Source organism: Saccoglossus kowalevskii, chromosome 2 (assembly GCF_978046115.1).
Source record: "Saccoglossus kowalevskii chromosome 2, keSacKowa6.1, whole genome shotgun sequence".
Taxonomy (NCBI): Eukaryota; Metazoa; Hemichordata; class Enteropneusta; family Harrimaniidae; genus Saccoglossus; species Saccoglossus kowalevskii.
The window spans coordinates 23,909,966-23,931,522 of NC_140642.1; the positions used below are offsets into that span (position 1 = coordinate 23,909,966).

At 35.2% G+C, this 21,557-nt stretch overlaps 2 protein-coding genes across 5 annotated transcripts in view; one reads left to right on the plus strand and one right to left on the minus strand.

Annotated features, from left to right (window-relative positions):
• The window catches only part of LOC100329023 (inhibin receptor E3 ligase-like protein), a 38,248-nt gene extending 27,238 nt beyond the window's left edge, over window positions 1–11,010 (plus strand). For 2 of the 4 annotated variants that reach the window (XM_085493268.1, XM_085493277.1), the window contains 14 exons: window positions 418–734; window positions 1,010–1,169; window positions 1,397–1,485; window positions 2,271–2,401; window positions 2,963–3,020; window positions 3,263–3,445; window positions 3,983–4,184; window positions 4,402–4,484; window positions 4,626–4,952; window positions 5,105–5,242; window positions 5,603–6,210; window positions 6,380–6,552; window positions 6,925–7,075; window positions 8,264–11,010. In XM_085493268.1, the coding sequence (XP_085349394.1) occupies window positions 418–734; window positions 1,010–1,169; window positions 1,397–1,485; window positions 2,271–2,401; window positions 2,963–3,020; window positions 3,263–3,445; window positions 3,983–4,184; window positions 4,402–4,484; window positions 4,626–4,952; window positions 5,105–5,242; window positions 5,603–6,210; window positions 6,380–6,552; window positions 6,925–7,075; window positions 8,264–8,546 (2,903 nt within the window). In that variant the 3' untranslated portion in view covers window positions 8,547–11,010. The remainder of the gene's footprint in view (window positions 1–417; window positions 735–1,009; window positions 1,170–1,396; window positions 1,486–2,270; window positions 2,402–2,962; window positions 3,021–3,262; window positions 3,446–3,982; window positions 4,185–4,401; window positions 4,485–4,625; window positions 4,953–5,104; window positions 5,243–5,602; window positions 6,211–6,379; window positions 6,553–6,924; window positions 7,076–8,263) is intronic. The other 2 variants (XM_006824771.3, XM_085493283.1) reach the window with 1 other exon arrangement.
• Window positions 11,011–12,406: 1,396 nt separating this feature from the next.
• On the minus strand, window positions 12,407–21,526 carry LOC100369438 (enolase-phosphatase E1-like). The gene is made up of 6 exons (XM_002741328.4): window positions 21,326–21,526; window positions 15,864–15,965; window positions 14,868–15,073; window positions 14,162–14,294; window positions 13,674–13,797; window positions 12,407–12,721 (listed from the first exon to the last, which is right to left on the minus strand). The coding sequence occupies exons 1-6, from the start codon at window positions 21,440–21,442 to the stop codon at window positions 12,561–12,563; spliced, it is 843 nt and encodes a 280-aa protein (XP_002741374.2). The 5' UTR covers window positions 21,443–21,526; the 3' UTR covers window positions 12,407–12,560.
• Between the last annotated feature and the right edge of the window lie 31 nt (window positions 21,527–21,557).

Genomic DNA, 21,557 nt, shown 5'->3' on the forward strand with positions numbered 1-21,557 from the left:
TCTAAGGATTCTGGGTGCCCCCCATTTCTGATTACTAGTATATATGTGTATAATGTTATCTGTGCATTTCTGATTTTTTTTTTCTGAAAAGATACAAAGTCAGTAATGGCCTTCATAAGTCACCAGAATAGTTGACCCTGACATTGATACTTCCCTTGAAAATAAATTTCTACATTTTGATTTTAGAAAATATGACTGTGCATAAATGTTTTCACTGTGTCATTCCTTTGTTATCACAATACGCTTTTAGCTCTTGCCACAACATTATTCTAAAAAGATGCAATGTTTTTTGTTTTGACTGTTACAACGCCAATATATTCTCCAAAAGTTAGATCAGATTCTTCCCCCTCTCGGTTAGAACATATGTGGTCAACATGCATTTGCATGGTATTTTTCCACTGTTGTTATTATTCCTAGATAATGTGTGGAGCAGCACACAAAGCCTGCCTAATTTGACAACAAGCATCACCACCAGATCTTCTATCACATTGACCACTTCCCCAGCTGTGGCTAACTCAGTTAACACTACATCCACAGTTGCAGCCAGCTTGTGTACAGGTCTTACCACCAGCTTGACCTCTTCCAGTGAGAGTGATGACTTTTTGGAAAGTTGCAGAACTAGCACTCTTCTAGCTGAGCTAGAAGATGATGATGATCTGCCACCTGATGATGATGACGATGATGAGAATGAAGACGAAAATGAAGATGATGAGGAGCTGTATGAAGAAGTATTGGTAAGTTATCGTTATGCATGAAAGTGCAAAAAGGTAAAACTGTGCCATTTAATATTAAGCAATTACAGCCTGGGACAGAAAGTACTTATGGCTAGCTGTCAAGCTCTCATGAACTATGACACTGCTCCATTGGCAGCTGTTTCATTCTTTATGGTCGGTCAGCTGACAAAATAGATTTGCTAACTTTGAGCTGTTTCCTATTGGAGATAAGTGCCTGAACACAAACCCAATAATAACATGTCATTGATTTTTTTTTTTTTTTGTGCTTATCACAGCAAGAAGAAGAAGAATATGACACAAGAGGTGGTAGAAGACGAACCTGGGATGATGAATATGTATTGAAAAGACAGTTCTCTGCATTAGTACCAGCATTTGATCCAAGACCTGGTAGAACAAATGTACAACAGACAGTAGATGTTGAAATACCTTCTCCAGGTAAATACTGCAAAAATATTAAGTAGTCACATAATTTAGCAAGCTAGTTATGTTTACCAAATACAAAATGTGAATGTTTTACAATCAAACTAGTATATTTAACACTTAGTGAACAAATTAAACCTCTGGGATTGTACAGTCTCTGTCACATGGCTACTGTCCATATATAATCTCATTGCCATTATTTATGTGCTTCATGTCATTATGGATGTCCTTCATTTTCTCAGGTTCAGCAGAAGGTGCATTTTGTGATGAATCAGAAACTTTACCCTCACCAAGACTAACTTTGTTTATCAGAGGACCTGGCTTACCTGGGGTAAGTCATTTGCTGCATGTATACTATATGTTGGATTTTTGCTTGTGTTCACGCGTAATGTAACAACACATTCCAAAATCTTCAGAATTCTCTAATAACTAATATCTGCTTGTCTGATATGATTGATTGCATGCTGCTTGTATATTATCCTACTTCATCCAAAGGTTGCCATACTACAGCAGTGGTCTCTGCAGCAATTTACACCACTGTGGTGGTAAAAATTTCCATACTAATTTGCATATCATTTGCTTAACTATCGGTATTCCAATTACAGGGTAGAAATTGAAATGATTAACATACTCATTTAAAACAACACATGTACACAATGTGGTCGGCAGGACTATTGACTACAGAGGTATCAGACCAGTGTGGCGGTTAAGACGAAACAATGTGGCAATACTGTTGTACCATTTGTATCTTGATACTGTAGTCTAAGATCACAAACATTGAGAGAAGAAAATTCTGAGAACCATGAAAAGAAACAATTTACTGTAAAATATTTTATTTTAGCTGGAATTAATTTTCGCTGAAAAGACCTTTTGGGTGTTTTGTGTGGAATTCATTTTCACTGATTTTTGATGAGTTGAATGTAAAATATAGAAAAAAAGGTGCATTTCTCTGAAATTTACTTTCACTGAATCATTCCTTCAACGAAAATTAATTGCAAGCCAAAGTAAAGTATTTCAGAGTTTTTCCTCATATGACCATTGCTTGTATTATCAGTATGCCAGTCACTCAATTTATATAGAGTTGTATAATGTGTAATATTGATTTGCTTATCACAGCTTGAAGACACTGAAGTCAAATTGGGTGACTTAGAATCTACAGTGTTTAAACATGTACAGAAATTGTATACTAAAACCCTTATTGGTACTAAGCAAGATAGACTGAGGAGAATATGGGAACCAACTTATGTGTAAGTATAATTCTGTTCATATAATAATATATTTTCATATTTTGGCCCAAAATTGAATCTGTTTAAAAAATAATGCCAAAAAAAAATTCTGGTTCTCTTCATGTTCACTAATGTTGATTTTCTTGGTATTTACACATATTTTGTTAATAAAAACTATGAATTTCATTATACTGAATTACAAATTCCATATTGATAATAAGATTGTTTTTTCGGAATCAATATATAAATAGATATATATGATATGAGTGATCCGCCAATGAATGATGCACCAATGAATTATCTCAAGTAGTTGTGTCACAGCAAATTTTTGTGTGTCAGTGGCGCTCATTGTCAGCTTAGAGGGCACACTTTGGAACTGTATTTATGATTGATTTTGGCTCTTGTGTGTGAAAGCACAAATAGATGCTTTCGAGTTTGTGTGACTCATTGATATCTCAGTAACCGCTCATCAGATTTCAATAAAACTAGATATTTCCAGTATCTTATCATGCATCAGTCTTTGCCTCCAGTACCTTCACATGACTACTATCTAAACTTTCTTTGATATTTCTATCTATTTAGTATTACCTATCGTGAGATGAAACCAGAAGACAGTTCACCTGACTCCGAGAATGCAGGGGTAAGTTTAATAACCAGAAAATTAAATTCAGGTTGAATTTTGTCTCATTTGGGATTTTAAAGTTTTTATTTAGATGTGTCTTGTGTTTAACCATAACAAGACTGTGCATTGACTAATATAGATCACATGGTGTTCCATTATCAGTGCATCTGAGCCGCTTCTAAACGGTTGTTTCTGTCTCATACTGCAAATTATACCTTTATTCATTATATATTTTCTGTCAAATTATTCTTTTTTTTTAGGGACGTTGGTCTATATCATTTGTGGAATTGCATCTTGGGTCAGATGAATTGCCCAAATCAGAACTTATTACTTATTTACAAAGGAATGCAGACATTCACTTCTTAAGAAGATGGAAGTTGACTGGCACACCTAAGAATATCCGAAAAAACAGAAACTGTAGCCAACTAGTTGCAGCATATAAAGTGAGTTTAAATTAAACGTGTTTAACAAACTTCTAGTATTGTTTCACTCCATTTAGTGTAGTAATGAGTTGTGCTGTGTTAGGCTTGTCAATATATCAGTCGTGATAATAAATTAATGCACCAACATCATCGGTACACCATCCCAGACACAATCTCAGCTTTTCATGGAGCACACAATTCCAGCTGCCAACTAGGAACACATCAGCCAAACTTTACAGAGTTGGTTCTTGTTCCTTCTGGTTTTATTGGGTGAGTGGACTGGCATTGTTGGCTCAGTGATGACACTAGCATTAGACAAGTTTTAGTCTGAGGAGGAAACTCAAACAGATTCTCCTTTTAAGGCGGTTTCTCTTGCTATGGTTATACCATGCAACAAGAAGGGCAGTAACCATAAAAGTAGCACTGTTGATTGTTGGTGAAAGTGATAGATACAATTTCATAACATTCAATATCGTATTCAACATTTGCTTTTATTATACAGTATGTTTATTGAACATGATTGTTTATATGATTGCGTTAATTTCTTTTCATCTATAGGAGTTCTGTGGAATCAGTTCCAAACCATCATCGCCCAAGCACAAACCAGTAGCTACAAGGTCTAGTCGAATCTTGAGTGAAACTGATATGCCACAACCAAAGAACAGAACTGACCCATCAGCCTGTACTGTAGATGATGTATTACAGTTATTGAGATTACTGTATGGTATGGCTACAGATGTCAGTAACAGACGCAGGGAAGGTTAGTAGTTGTAATTTTCTGCTCAGATAACACCATGATTCATATGTGAATGTTTAATTTCTACAAATATCATTCACTGTGCAACTGTTTAATAACTGCAGGTATCATAATAACAAATTAACTGCTTCGGAAGTGTATGTATTAGGACTTCTGTGATAGAATGTTGTGCTGCATATCTTCTAAAGAGTACCTAAAAATGTTTGTTTTCCACTCCTAGGTGTACCTGTGCATCATTACAATGTTTCATTAGAGGAGTTCCAAAGCAAGAAGTTAACAACCAAATTGCTGCAACAAGTACAGGTAATATTTCACACGATTTAGTTGCTATTTTGATTTCTTTGATGTTCTAAAAACATTCTCTCCTTGTCTTTATTTCATCCTCAAGTCAAAGTCAGTTTTGTAGTCTAACTGTACTTACTGTTGAACTTAATGTTATTGTAGGATCCACTGGTGCTAGCTAGTTTAGCTTTACCTGACTGGTGTGAGAAGTTGACCAATAAATGTCCAATGCTCTTTCCATTTGAGTCTCGTTCATTGTTCTTCACATGCACGGCATACGGTGTGTCACGTGCGATTGCCTGGCTACAAGACAAACGAGATGCCACACTGGAAAGACAGAGAACACCGTCATCACGTAGAGATGACCAACATGAGTACAGGGTGGGTAGACTGAAACATGAGAGGGTTAAAGTACCACGTGGAGAGCAACTAGTAGAGTGGGCAACCAATGTGATGAAGTTTCATGCCAATAGTAAATCAATATTAGAGGTGAGTATTCATGATATATATATGGGGTAGTATAGAAAAAAATGATGCTATGGATAATTTATTGCTTTTGAATTTATTATTCAGTTTGTTATCTAATTTGAGATTGATTGGGTTCATTTTGTGTTCTAATACTTGGATCCTCTGTACAACAGGTTGAATTTTTGAGTGAGGAAGGAACTGGCCTGGGTCCTACATTAGAATTCTATGCACTTATAGCAGCTGAATTTCAGAGGAAATCGATGGGACTTTGGATTTGTGATGACGAGTTTGCTGATGATATGGCTAGACAGGTGAGTAAAACCAATGCATTGGTTATTGATCAAATTGTATAGTGGCTCCTTCATGTGTTCAGGATACATACCTAGACACTTTAATAGTGGGAGAGAAATGCAGATGATGAAAAATGACACATACCAAACCTAAAACACTGAAAATATAGATGAATGATAGACAAACAATACATGATCAAATCGTTGAGAGACTGATATTTAGACCTTGATTCTTATGACTAAGAAAGTAATACAAGAAACCATATAATTGTTACATCCATTACTTATAGGTCAGATCATGTTGTGCAAACTAAATTCCTCAAACAGCAAATATTGTTTCACTGAACTGATTTATAACCTGATGTTTTGTTTTCTTTCTAGGTGGATATTGGCCGTGGTACTAAACCTCCAGGGTATTATGTGCAACGTGCTAGTGGTCTATTTACAGCTCCTCTACCTCAAGACAGTGAAGACACAGATAGAGTCGTGCACATTTTTTATTTTCTTGGTATTTTCTTAGCGAAATGTTTGCAGGACAACCGTCTAGTGGATATACCTCTATCTCGGCCGTTCCTTAAACTGATGTGCATGGGAGAGGCGGGTAGCAGTATTCATGAGCCATACCTGGACTCCACCTTGCATGATTATGACGGTACATCTAACGAGAGCCTCTCTGAGGCTTCCACCGATGATTATCATGAACTGATCTCCAGTATTCCAGATGAGGATTCTAAATCTGAGTTAATCCTGGATCCACCGAAAACCAAATCTCCTGCATGGTTTGCCGGATTACTGACTTGGGAAGATTTTGAGTTGATCAATCCTCATCGTGCGAGGTTTTTGAATCAATTGAAAGAGCTGGTAGCCAGAAGAAAGAAGATCCTCATCGATAATACACTGACTGAAGAGGAGAGGAATAATCAGATACAGAATCTATGTCTGGAAAACCTTGCTGGGTCGGGCCCTCCGGTTAAATTGGAACATCTTGGGTGAGTTTTTGTACATAAAAATTTGATGAGAGAGCTTCTTTTAGGGTGTATGATACATAAACTGGATAATACTTGAAAAGTCTTGAAAAACATTTAATCAATACATCTGTTAGTGTTTTCATAGTTTGTTGTCAAGAACAATTTGTCATTAGTTGTGTTTTTGTTTCAGATTGACCTTTCAGTTCAATCCATCCTCCAAGGTATATAGCTTCACTGTTGTAGATCTGAAACCCAATGGTGAAGATGAAATTGTGACATTAGAAAATGCTGAAGAATACATTGAGGCTATAACAGATTTCTGCCTTCATACTGGAATTCGAAGGCAAATGGAAGCATTCAGAAGTAAGATTTGTCTTCACCTTATGATGAAAGTTGGAATGGCTTTTACATGTTACAAGCTCACACATGAATTGTGATTATAACCCTACCTGTCATTTTGATAAAATGAAACATTTTGGTTCTGGTATATACCGTAAAAATCTGTTAGAAGACAAACTGTATACTGTCGCACTTGTTTACGCTTGGCAAGGTTTGATTATTCACACCCAAAGATAAAATATTCACCTTGTTTGCTGTTATTAAATATGCAGGAATGTGTATAAAAAAACCTATCAGAAATTTGAAAGCTGGTTGGCCAAAATGTAAATAAATGACATCATCATGTGATAGGATCTGTTCATGTTTCCTTACACATTTAATTCTATTGTCTAACAGATGGTTTTAATGATGTATTCCCAATGGAAAAACTGAATTCCTTCAACCCAGCTGAAGTACAAACTATGTTGTGTGGTGATCAGACCCCTGAATGGACCAGAGATGATATCCTCAATCACACAGAACCCAAACTAGGTTACACCCGAGAGAGGTAAGTTACACCTGTCATTGAGCAGCTGTGCAGTGTTGAATTCAAACAAAACCACACATACTGCATTCCATATTTTGCACTGATGACTATTTGCTTAAGGTAGAGATGCAGTTTACCTGACAGATATTTTAATTAGTTAATTAGGAAACCAAGATGACCTTCCTTGTACACAAAACTATATATTTTCGGAAAGTATATTTTATGAAGTTAACAAATTTTTAAGTATTTTTTTGTCTGGACACTGTAGTTTGAAATATGCACAAAAATGTGTTTTTTTTGGTCAAAAGTGATATAAAAAAATTAGCTTCTAAACCATGCCTCTGTTTCCTGTCAAAATTGGTTTACGGGTACATCTGTTTGTTATGAAGTAAGTGCTGTCTTGAAAACTGTCTACCAGTTGTCAATTTTGCTGGGCAGCAGTTCAACTTTCACTAATTCAAGTTTATGCATAAATTAACACCCAGGCTAGTTGTCTGTACGATTGTTGTAACACTGTTCAACCAAAAACAATGCCCGACGGCGTTTTGAAGATAAAAACATTGTCAATCATTTGTGAAAATTTCAAAAGAAAAGGTCAAAGCGTCTAGGAGCTAAGTTCTGGGATGTGCACTGAAAAGAAGCTGAGATAATTGCTAATTTGCATATTTTATAGTGAAGTAAAAATATATGCTGATTTACATCACCATTGGATTTAACAGAGTTCCACTAATGATTTTAATTTCAAATTTTCACAGAATACAGATGTTCATACAATGCCATAAAAAATAAAAAAAAGTTAAATTTGCAAAATAAACTGCATCTCTACCTTAAGTCATGAGATGGCCTACTAACTACCAAAGTTGAGTAGTTTTGTTAAGCTGCAAAATATTGGGTTATTTGTAAGTGTGTCACCATAGTTCCTATGTAATAAAACTATCTATTAAGTTTTACAAATCTTATCACAATGGTTTTTCAAGGAGATGAACTATTTTCTTTTAGAGAGTACTAATTCAATGTTATATTTCCAATGTGGCCTCGAAAAATACTTTCAATAGTAATTTTGATTTTCAAAAGTAGGCGACAATGGTGTTTTAATTTTAATCCGTGGTTCAGAGCTTCAAATATAATTATATCTTGGTGTGTTATTATAGTATTATTGGATTTGATGTTACTGACAAATGTAACTTACACTGTCTCTGTTAATTGCAGCCCTGGATTCCAGAGATTTGTCAATGTCATGTGTTCCTTGGATTCAGATGAAAGAAAGTGTTTCCTACAGTTTACAACTGGCTGTTCGTCTCTGCCACCAGGTGGTCTAATGAACTTGCATCCACGTCTCACCATTGTCAGAAAAGTGGACGCCAATGACAACACTTATCCCTCAGTCAATACTTGCGTGCATTATCTAAAACTGCCTGAGTATACCACTGAAGAGATTATGAAAGAGAAGCTTCTAGCTGCGACAAGCGAGAAAGGGTTCCACCTCAACTAGTAGTTGCATCCTCTGCCTGTGTATGGAATATATGAATAAAAACTTTGGCTGCTGCAAACCATTTACTGAAAATGGGTTGGGGGGTTTGAAAACTTGTGTAGTAATCACATACAATTTATTGATGTTATTTTTTAGTTTTTTTTGAAATATATTTGCAAGTACTGCGAGTTAAATGTAATGATTGAATAACGAATGAGGAAGTCTGAAAGGTGCTTTTTTTGTTGCTGTCTCATTAAAAGCAGCATTTGTGCAATGTCTTTTGGCTCTTGTACAGTATAATGTTAGGGATTGATTTTTGTGGGATTGGTTGGGAACGTATTTTAGTTTTTACTATATTCTTTGATAACCGTTTGATTTAAATAATATGCATTGTGTGATTCACATGTGTATAGCATTGACATTCAGAGCAATACATACCAGTAGATAAGTACTGAACAGGCCCTTTTTATTTTTTATTGCACAACACTTAGGGCAATTAATTGGTGCAATTGTTCTGGCTTCAATGAGGGGGAGGTGGTGAAATTGCTGGGTAACAAGATTACAGATGAACAGTACTTGAATTTCCAGTTGGGAGAGTACCCATTTTCAAAGTAAAATTTGATTAAGATTACTATAGGGAAAATCTGTTGTTTTTTTTAGGCCATAGCACTAAAAATAAATTTATTAAAAAGTATCAAGAGAGTGTCGTGGAGTGAAGCAATACAGTGTCATGAAAATGAGAAAGACAAGACAGTTGTTTACATTTAGAATCAAATGTACACTCAATGGGGTATTTACAGTGTTTTCAGCTGGGAGTTTATGTTGGTCTGTTACTCATTGATACTTGACTACTACTCTAGATTGAGGAAGTTTGTTTTAAATGGGTTGATGTACCTATTCCTTCAGCTTTTGGTCTTAAAAATGACACATTTAAAACACATGTTGCCATTTAAAATAATTTGGATTTATTGACAAATTTAAATACGTTTTGCTGAGTAACTAGCAATTTCTGAAATATACTGAAAACATCTGACCTACTAATTTTTGTTATGACTGAGCTTAGAGCTTTTTGAAAACTTCCAATCATAATAGAGAGAAATATTGTCATATTTATTGTTGAACCAAATGTTAGGCACATCAACCCTGTTTACAGTACACTGGAATTAAAGAATAATTTGTTTACTTTCCCCCCAGTTCTTAAGACATTTTAAAGGAAACATCAAGCCAAACAACATTATAAATAACTCCTCAAGAAAAAGAATGCAATTTACAGTTTTTTTAATATCACTTTTCATTCTCTAGATATTCAACTTTTCATCAGTATTATGCAGTCAGCCATCTTGATTCTCAAGCAAAGGATTATGGGTAAAGTATGACATTATAGAATCTGTTGTCAGAAATTGAGAAAATGATTTCATCTATAACATAAGAAATACTGATGCGAATTAGTTCAAATTTTCGTTGTGCATATACCGTACCATTTTATAATTATAGTAATGGAAATTAGAATGTTATAAATACACATAAAGTGAAGATATTGCCAAAAACGTTAAAAAAAATAAACGTTTTTTTACTCATGAAATATAGAATGACACTTTTTTTGTCCCCTTTTCGTGATCAACAGGTAATATATCACATATATAACCTACTCACATCGGTAAGTTGTACACAATATCAGGAAATTTGAGCATTTGGTAGAAAAACATAAAAATAAACATTTTCAGTTCCGTTTCCATGACAAATGTTTTATAAGCATGTTTGGTACCAGTACATGTAGATGAAATCATTTTCGCAATTTCTGACAACAGATTCTATATCGTCAAGAATCAAGATGGCGGACTACATAAATTGATGAAAAGTTGAATATCTAGAGAATGAAAAGTGATTTAAAAAAACTGTAAATTGCATGTTCTTACATTTGCCGAGCTCTTTTATCTGGGAGTACTATGTTGTTAGACTTGACTTTCCTGTTGAGATAGCCCAGTGATGTTCAGTCACATTATTATTTTGACTTGTATCATTGATCAATAATCAAAGGATGTTTTGTGCAGGCCTGGGATTACGGTAGGGGCCAAACAACATTGGGTATTTCATGGCATTTTATATTGTGTCATACAGGCTTCACATTGAGTGATTTTCCAAAGAAAACTTAAATTTAAAACAGCAAGGTGGCCTATGCAAGTCCTGGAGAATTTCTAACACATTTTTTTGTAGCAGATAATGCCATTATTATACCTGATTTCTGGGAAAAATTTCTTACTTTTAGTTGATGTGTAAAGATTTTTATTTATTCTCTAAGCCAAGGGAGTGTTCAGGAAAAGCATGCATTGTGATTTACTTTTGCCCACACATCAATCAAACTCTGATGTAATTTTCATAATGAGATTCTTTGTTAATTTGCTACCGAATTCAAATCAGTATATTAAAAGGGAAACGCAAGAGTTTCCATTATATAGTATTAAAATGCTATTCTGTTGAAATACAATATCCTGTGTGGGTGTTCTTTATACAGATGAATGGAAGAGAAAATGGCTTATTAGATTGCATAACAATAAATGTGTATTTTGGATGAATTCTACAATTGTGGGTACAAGTGCATGTAGATAGTGTCTGCCATAATTAGATCATGGAAATGTATAGGTAATTGCATGGGTAGGAATGGTTTACAATTTGCATATGAATCCTCCCTAGCATATAGCATGTCTTTTAACTCTGTCTGATTGGTTGTTGTCTTTTATAGTGCACTCTATGCACAGCTCCTATTGGCTAATACAAGGACTCTGCACACTGATACATGGTGCTAAGATGTAAATATATCACTATATGTAGCACTATTGCAGATAGACATTCAACCAGTGCTTTATTGATGATAAATGCACTTCTCTGCATAATGGAATGACACACACACACACACTCTGCATACTGGAATGACACACACACTTTCTCTGCATACTGGAATGACACACACACACACACTTCGCTGCATACTGGAATGACACATACACACTTCCCTGCATACTGGAATGACACATACACCCTTCCCTGCATACTGGAATGACACACACACACACTTCTCTGCATACTGGAATGACACACATACACACTTCTCTGCATACTGGAATGACACATACACACTTCTCTGCATACTGGAATGACACATACACACTTCTCTGCATACTGGAATGACACACACAAACACACTTCTCTGCATACTGGAATGACACACACACACTTCTCTGCATACTGGAATTACACACACACACACACTTCTCTGCATACTGGAATGACACACACACACACACTTCTCTGCATACTGGAATGACACATACACACTTCCCTGCATACTGGAATGACACATACACACTTCTGCATACTGGAATGACACACACACACACACACACTTCTCTGCATACTGGAATGACACACACACACTTCTCTGCATACTGGAATGACACACACACACTTCTCTGCATACTGGAATGACACATACACACTTCTCTGCATACTGGAATGACACACACACACACTTCTCTGCATACTGGAATGACACACACACACACACTTCTCTGCATACTGGAATGACACATACACACTTCTGCATACTGGAATGACACATACACACACTTCTCTGCATACTGGAATGACACACACACACACACACTTCTCTGCATACTGGAATGACACATACACACTTCTCTGCATACTGGAATGACACATACACACTTCTCTGCATACTGGAATGACACACACACACTTCTCTGCATACTGGAATGTCACACACACACACACACACACTTCTCTGCATACTGGAATGACACACACACTTCTCTGCATACTGGAATCACACACACTTCTCTGCATACTGGAATGACAAATCCAAATCAAAAATGAAATTCCATATTTTATAAAAACAAAAAAAAGAACATTTCTGAGATAAAAGCCATTTTGCTTGAGGTTAAGATCTGAGGATCATGTTAAAATCGGTGATAACAATTCCACATGAACCGACAGTGAATATACAAATACACTATAACACTATTCAGCTTTTAACTTTTTAACTTCATCTTCACTAGATACAAGGTCCCGAAACGAATGAATGGTCGGAAATTCGTTTATCTCATCTTCTGTCAGTTCAGCATTTCCTGGTCTTACAACAATTATCGTCTTCAAACCAGCTTTTCTGCATGGACGTGCCTCTGCAAAATGAGAACAGTAAGCAATTTTGACATATTGGAGTGTCTAGACCTAATTGTAGAAAAAAAACAAGTTACTATGTTAAGACAGACATGACTTGAGTCAATACAATGCAGGAAAATGAAAATACTGTAAAATACCTTATTTTCACCTGGGATTAATTTTCGCTGAAGGAGTGATTCAGTGAAAATAAAATCCAGCAAAGAAACCTTTTTTCTTATATTTTACATTCAACACACCAAAACTGGGTGAAAATAAATTCCATACAAAACACCCAAAAAGTCTTTTCAGCAAAAATTCCAGCTAAAATAAAGTCTTTTACAGTATCTAGTATTAGCTCTTGTTTACAACTAAAATGGTGAGCAGTCGACTATCTTCTATCAGATGACAAAATCATGTCATGATGTACAGTCTATGTATATGGTTTGAAGTAAATTGCTCAAAGCCTGTATGAAATGTGTGTAAAGTAGAATTTGTCAAAAACAAAATTTGAATAGAATTTACAAATCAAAGTGACATGCATCAACTACTTACCATATTCTCCCAGTTATAAGCCCACCCTTTATTTTTAGACATATAATGAGGGCTTCGCTTCCCTCCACCAAGTTTGAAGAAAAAGCAGACAACACATGCCAGAGATCTGGTTACAGACATGATAATATACCTGAATTTGGTGCATTTTCATCACTAAAATGGCCACCAGTCGGCCACCATTGACTGAATCGTGAAATCATGGTATGTGCATATGTATCAGACAAGGTATCAAGTATGTGTGAGGTTTGAAATGAATTATTCCAGGTGTTTCCGGACGTGCACACAGCCTAAACCATAAGCCACGTTTCCGAATTGGGAAAAAAAAGAAACCCTGAATGCGTAATGTGAAAAATCACTCTTTTTACATGTTCTCAAACATGGTTACTAAGTATTCCTCCAAAGATTAAAAAATGTCCTTACCTCTGGCTACATCAGTAAGGAACAGTATTTCGTTCTCCTTGTAATCAATTTCTTTTGCAATGCGGCGATAACTGTCTTCTTCTATTTTGGCTCCAATGACAGTGTCAAAGAATCCAGAGAATAACTACAAAGTATGAATGACAAAAACTACTGTAGAATACTTTATTTTCGCTTGGATTTTTTTTTCGCTATTATCACTGAAGGGATGATTCCGTGAAAATAAAATACAGCGAATATACTTTTTTTCCTATATTTCACATTAAACTAATCAAAAGTCAGTAAAAATAAATTCCATACAAAATGCTCAAAAAGCCTTTTCACTGAAAATTAATTCCAGCGAAAATAAAGTATTCCACAGTATATAACAATTTACACAAGATAAGTAATTCATCAACAGCTCTGAACTAGGAACAGTTTGAAAAGAAATCATACAGATAACATTTATAAAGTAATTTTTAAGGCAATATTTTGTGAACTATACACCATACCTCCAGTAAATCTCCCTTTTCAGAATAACCAAAAAGTAATTTTTGGGCTTCTACACTTCCAGAGGAATAAATATAAACTTTGCGGCCGCTTAAAATCCAGTGTTTGATTGCTGGCACTACATCATCATACACTCTAAAAAGAAATCAAAAATGTGCTATTAATGTCAATATTTCGAAAACATATTTGTATAAATATTAAAAATTTTATTCAAAAACTAACACTCCTAAGTTTGAAAAGAGTTTGTTAGTGCTCAGGGCTCCGAAATTATATTGTGCTTTTATTTGTACTCAGACATCTACACATTGTTAAATGTTTGGGAGTTTTACTATGAATACAATATATTGAAAAAGTTATAACAAAACGCTGAGATATTGTTTATGTCTTCAAACAGCAAACAATGAAGTGAAGATAAAAAACACCAGTGCAACTATATTCTGGTATATACACTGCAACACAACCTTTAAATTACCCTACCCGGTACCTCACTGATGTGACCCGCAAGTGAACAGAACGTCATAAAGGCTTGGATATCTGAAGACATGACAATACATATTTAAAACATAGCGTTTAAAAAACATAGTAGTTAACCATCTAAAAGTTAACATTAACAATGGGAAAACTATTTAGTGGTGTGAGACCTGAATTGTATTTGGAAACAAGTATATAGCCCCCTCAGTGGCAAAATGTGGTAATCATTCAACTTACTGTCCCTTTAGTACTCCATTTTCATACCCTGATCTCCACATATGACCCTGTAACTGTTTTAAAGCTGTGATTTTTCTATCAGCATCCATCAGCCAAAGTACATTTTTGATCACTGCATCCTGCACAGATATCACTTCTTTTTGACAACTTGGATCGAAAGAATCAGGTATTGGGACAGCACCATCAATATCATGGTCTGCCTTGGCCTGTCAAAATAATACAACAAATACAAACATGATGTTCTAGGTTTTATTTGATCTCTTATCAGAGACACTTGAAGGATAACTTGTTTTGTAAACAGTCAGCGTATATAGTGGGACAGTAATGTTTGTTAGTGGATTATCCTTTGTTGGTGCGTTAGCGCAACAGTGGAGTCCACGCCTCTCTCACGCTCCACTCCAGTAGTGCAGGACTCAAAATTCCAGCTGTTTTCTTTGATTTTCACGCTCACACTCAAAATTATTCGTGATTTAACACACTTAATAAGTTCTATGATATTAGTTGGCCATTCTTAGTGTATATTTATAATATATAGTAAATCTAGAGTGTTTTATTATCCCAAACAGTTTTTCATTGGGACCGCCGTCAAATTAAGTGCATTTAGGCAAGGATATTTAAACTTGCACTGATCATTCACAAGCTAATGAAATGATGACAATGTAATGCGTGAATTTCACCCAGAAATGTGCTCTCGCAATCGCGGATTTAGTCATTTTCACAAAGTTTGACATTTTTGTTATCACATGGTAATTATGTATACAATGCCTGTCCAAATTGTGCTAACTTGTCCCTCTATACTTAGGCTTCTGAATCATATACGCTTAATTACGGTTCTGAATGAGACAATAGAAAGATAATGCTTTATTCAAAAACGTCAACAAACCTTTCTTGCTACCTTAAACACTTGATCTTTATAAAAGGGTTGAGGTAAATTTATGCATAATACTGTAATAGAGTAAAAGATACTAATGCTGGCAATGCTACTACCACAAGTACCTGTTTTCTTAGAGCATCAACATCTTCTTTGACATCTTTCTCATTCCAATTGGTCTTAATATACTTCTCTAAATGTTCACGTATATACGGGAACAAGACATCCTAAAAGACAATGCAAAACAATAGTATTGTTAAAAGAGAAATTGTGCAAATCAGAGGTGAATGAAAAAAAAGATAAGATAGTCGGCATTTTTGAATGATGATGATCAACATCACATATATGTTTATATTAAATCCGTCTATGTGCGATTGAGACTCAGTTTCAGAATGACTGAAAAAGGTTTTAATACTGAAATTGTGTTCAGCCATATGGAATTAGACCATGAATTGAATGCATATGCATGTGTGACATATTTTGTAATGTATGTGTAAAGTTTGAACATGATCAGTTCTCTACAAGTGTACATTTTTGGACTTGAGAGAGGCCTTGAAGGAGTAACTGTGAATGCAGGTTTAGAAGCAACACCTCCCCATAATCTATCACCCAAATAAACTTTTTGACCAATCACAATGCCTTAGTGGATGAACACCATTGGTATATAATTTCACAATGGCCAATTTGATCAACCACGACATTTTGTCCATTACCTAAAAAATAAATATGTTTTACATTTCAACGTTCTGCATCAGACTGTACTGATGATACTAACATTACGTGTACTATTCCAAATAAATGTATACCATAATTGCTCTATTACATGTAGAAGCATTTCTCCATTAGAAACGCATGTAATTGATCAAATGCATTAATTGTATACTGGATCATTTAAATATTACTTTTTTTTTGTCCATTGACACAACACTGACAATAACATAAATGGGTATCATTCGATACATTTTGACTGTATGTAAAGGGATATGGGTCTGAAGTACTGGCACCACTCACCTCAATAATATTGCTAGGGCAGTTACAGCCTCTTCCCCCCCTCCCCCAACACAAACGTATATATACTAGTATATTCTGGATTTCAGGATTTAAAGGCAATTATATCGGTAAGTCACTGACTGAAGCTGTAGTTTGAATTGCTACTTTTGACTCCTCAGTTGCCACACTGTATATTACACTGATAAATAATAAAAACAAGTTTCCAGTGCCATTGGTGTGGATAATACAATTTAGAAAAACATAAATAAATCTAGTTCTAAACTGTGCACCTAATAATAACATTGATGATGTGATATGTTTGTACATGTACAGGGTATGTCATGTGTAGATGTCACATGAACATAGACCCTAAAAAAAAGTATGGTATAAACCACAAGAATACATCAAAAATTCAAAAATCATGAATGCCTATTATTTTAACTTGCAGATATGTGTAATCTGACCAATTCATATGAGAAAATAGATACAACATGATTTAGTCATAATAAACTATCAGTGTTTTTGTAAATCGACTCATCAAATTTGTCAATAAAATTATACATTCATTTAGTATTTAAATCTATGGCAGAGCTCCAGAAGGAGTACCTACACTTTATGCAAATTTTTTAAAATTATGCTAATTTATTCATGACGTTGCAGTTTCTGTGCTCATGAATATTCATTAATTTGTGGCTCAATACATTTTAAAAGGGGCGATATATTATTTTTGGGGGAAGAGTTAGAAAGGGGGATTAGCAATCCTTAGGGGGTCAATACAAAAGAAGGGACCCATTTGGAGAGCAGCCATGCTCCTCGTGTCTGTTGTTACACGTGACCTACAGCTGTCAACTGTGTTCGTTCTTCGACGACTTCGACTGGCTTCCATGTGGGGTAGTATTCTTGTGTTCTGTTTTCCTGACTTGAGTTTTTGAATCTGCTGTTTATGTTTTTAACGTCTTTCATGTCTTTTGTAGGAGTGTCCAATCCGTGATTCGAACTTGCGATCTTTGAGTTCCCAGCGCACTGTCTTGTCCACTGCACCACGAGTGTCTTCACACAGGAGTTAGGATTTAAGTCCTATTCATAGGAGCACTGTCTTCACTAGCATTCAAAAATCTAACTAAACATACTGGATTCGAACCAGCGATCGCTCACATTGCTGACATAGTACAAATCAACTGAGCTATGTGGGTGGTCATGCAAATTAAATAATTTGTTGTCATATTTAGCTTTATTGCCAAATGGTGTTTGCGAGAAAAAGATGGGCGGGCAAGGGAATTGAACCCAGATCCTCCTGATCACTATGTAAAGAACTGACCCACGAGACCACAATGGATTAACTGGATATGTTTGCATTTGATAAGACTATATAGTGTGTATATATATATATAGAAATACAACATATTTCTATTATTGAGTTACAATTGTCCAAAAAATTGCCAATTTTGTGTTTTTACTTGTGTAAACTATATGCATGCCATAACCCGTTAGTGTACATCTTGCCAATTGGGTGTTTGCCATTTGCGTTGCCCATACCTGACCCGACCCTAACCCTAATGTCAAGACACGTTCCTGTTAATAATTCCGTTGCCCATACCTGACCCGACCCTAACCCTAATGCCAAGACACGTTCCTGTTTATAATTGCTCAATAATGATACTCTGTTGTGCACTGTCTGCGGGTACTGTAAAATGACTAATTTTCATTGGGTTTAATTTTCACTGATTTACCATTTCAGGCATATTAAGTGGGTTTTAAATTCACGGTTTCGTCATTTAGATAATGTGTTCTATGCTAAATTGTACATATTCACTGTGTTTTAATTTAGTGCATTTTCCAGTCAGCGAAATAAGCTAAATTAAAACCCAGTGAATAATTACCCCATTTACAGTAAGTTGCATTGATGTCAACTGATTAAACAAGTCGCATTTAAGTAATTTCCACTATTAACAAGTGGTTAAATTGAAAGAATAAATGTGCGGACAAATATTTTAGACTTATTTTGGTGTAGACAGCTCTCGTTTAATTATTGTACACAATTCCAAGTTGTTAAATTGAGAGAATAAATGTATGGACAAATATTTTAGACTTATTTTGGTGTAGACAGCTCTCGTTTAATTATTTTACACCATTACAAGTTGTTAAATTGAGAGAATAAGTGTGCGGACAAATATTTTAGACTTATTTTGGTGTAGACAGCTCTCGTTTGATTAATTCCCACAATTACAAGTTGTTAAATTGAGAGAATAAGTGTGCGGACAAATATTTTAGACTTATTTTGGTGTAGACAGCTCTCGTTTAATTATTTTACACCATTACAAGTTGTTAAATTGAGAGAATAAATGTATGGACAAATATTTTAGACTTATTTTGGTGTAGACAGCTCTCGTTTGATTAATTCCCACAATTACAAGTTGTTAAATTGAGAGAATAAGTGTGCGGACAAATATTTTAGACTTATTTTGGTGTAGACAGCTCTCGTTTGATTAATTCCCACAATTACAAGTTGTTAAATTGAAAGAATAAATGTGCGGACAAATATTTTAGACTTATTTTGGTGTAGACAGCTCTCGTTTAATTATTTTACACCATTACAAGTTGTTAAATTGAGAGAATAAATGTGCGGACAAATATTTTAGACTTATTTTGGTGTAGACAGCTATCGTTTAATTATTTTACACCATTACAAGTTGTTAAATTGAGAGAATAAATGTATGGACAAATATTTTAGACTTATTTTGGTGTAGACAGCTCTCGTTTAATTATTTTACACCATTACAAGTTGTTAAATTAAGAGAATAAATGTGCGGACAAATATTTTAGACTTATTTTGGTGTAGACAGCTCTCGTTTAATTATTTTACACCATTACAAATTGTTAAATTGAGAGAATAAATGTGCGAACAAATATTTTAGACTTATTTTGGTGTAGACAACTCTCGTTTAATTATTTTACACCATTACAAGTTGTTAAATTGAGAGAATAAATGTATGGACAAGTATTTGAAACTTATTTTGGTGTAGACAACTCTCATTTGATTAATTCCAACAATTACAAGTTCTTAAATTGACAGAATGAATGTATGGACAAATATTGACCATTATATTTGTGAGTAAATACCTGTTGTTTAATTAATTTCCACCTCTACAAGGTTGAGAGAATAAATGTGTCGACAAATATTTGATACTTATTTAGGTGTAAGAACTCGTGTTTGACCAACTTCCACCATTGCAAGTTGTTAAAATAATGAAATAAATATACTGGTATCATTGGATATTTGATTTAATTGTGAAACTTTCTAACAAAATGTTAACTGCTGGCTTCGATCCCTCAATCAACAATTCAGCAGACACGGTATAAATTCCACAACACCACAGAAGATATTCGTCTGTTGCCTGAATTGTTTTCGTAATATAGGGAACGCCATCGACACTTTAACAAAACTTACCTTGACTTGGGTCTTGTTTATCTCTTGTCACAATCTGGAAACTGTTGAACAAATTGCGCGTCGTCCAGTTTAAGACGTTAGTTATTTTATTATTTATTCATTCAGTTTTGTATGGTGGAGTTTTGTGAGGTTTATTATTTTTTTGCGACGTTCTTTGTTTACTTGTTTACGGTTTGAGAGATTTCAGTTTATTTGATTTACGTTTTTACGGTAGCTCTGAGCGGGACTCGAACCCACTGTCTTTTCAAGCTAATTTTGTTTTATTTTGATGGCACGCTTGTGTACCACGCCACGACGTTGGTCGTTAAGTGGTGTTCATTTTTCTAACTACTCCAGTGTTCCGATGAGTTGAACGGAAAAGCCAAAACGATTGCTGGTTTCTGATTGCTTCGGTTCTGGTGAGTGTGTATCTAGTGTGATTCGAACCCATGTCGTTTGTATTGGGCGTTTTTTTATTTTCCATGTTAGCTACGCCGTAATATGCAACCACTTCCCCGTTTTATTGTGATTTTGAGTGTTTAATGATGTCTTCCTCACCCGTCACGCCATGACCCAGTTTCAACCACACGGCCATTTTGCAACACAGTTCGTGACCCTCGGCGTCACCCGACTGACTATATGAGCGTTCTGTTCAACTGTTAAGCTAGGATTTATTACCGTTATTATCATTATATTGTCACGTGATTTGTTTTACCTTATGTGTAATGTCTTAAGTATCTTTATTGTAATTTGTATATACCAATTCGTATATACCGAGGAAACGACCCCGATTGAAGGTCATGTATTTTATGACGTCACCAATTCGTGTGTAGGTACTGCTTCTAGATCTGTGCCAAATCTATTACCTATAAATAGATATTATATTATATTTCTATTATGCTATGTTATATCATAGACCCTATTTTATCATTTGCCTGAGTTGTGCTTGAGTTTATTGAACATGATTAATGTAATTCACATTCACACAGCTGTAGCACACGGGTTGTCTATAAACAGGCCCCGCCCACTATAAACAAGCCCCGCCCAGTAGCATGGAGCTCCATGTATGTAGCTCGCTGTTAATGGTCTTATAATGGTGGACATTGTCCTTAACCTCAAATGATCTATATGGCATTATATGGTGGAAACCATATAGTGTCTGAACTGTACCTTCACGAAGGTTATCGGGGTCGTAGTTCCTTCGATGTCAAGTATTATTGCTTTCACGTTTACTAAGTGGTCATGGTCTACATCTGCAGACAGCGACCTCTTCTGACGTTGTGACATTCCAGTTTAAATCACCTCGGCCGGGCCACGTGCTACAAACGTGTTGTGTTTATATACAGCTGCCACGTGGGAGTTTCTCAATCAGCTGACGTGTTAACTTCCGGTCAATTGTTGG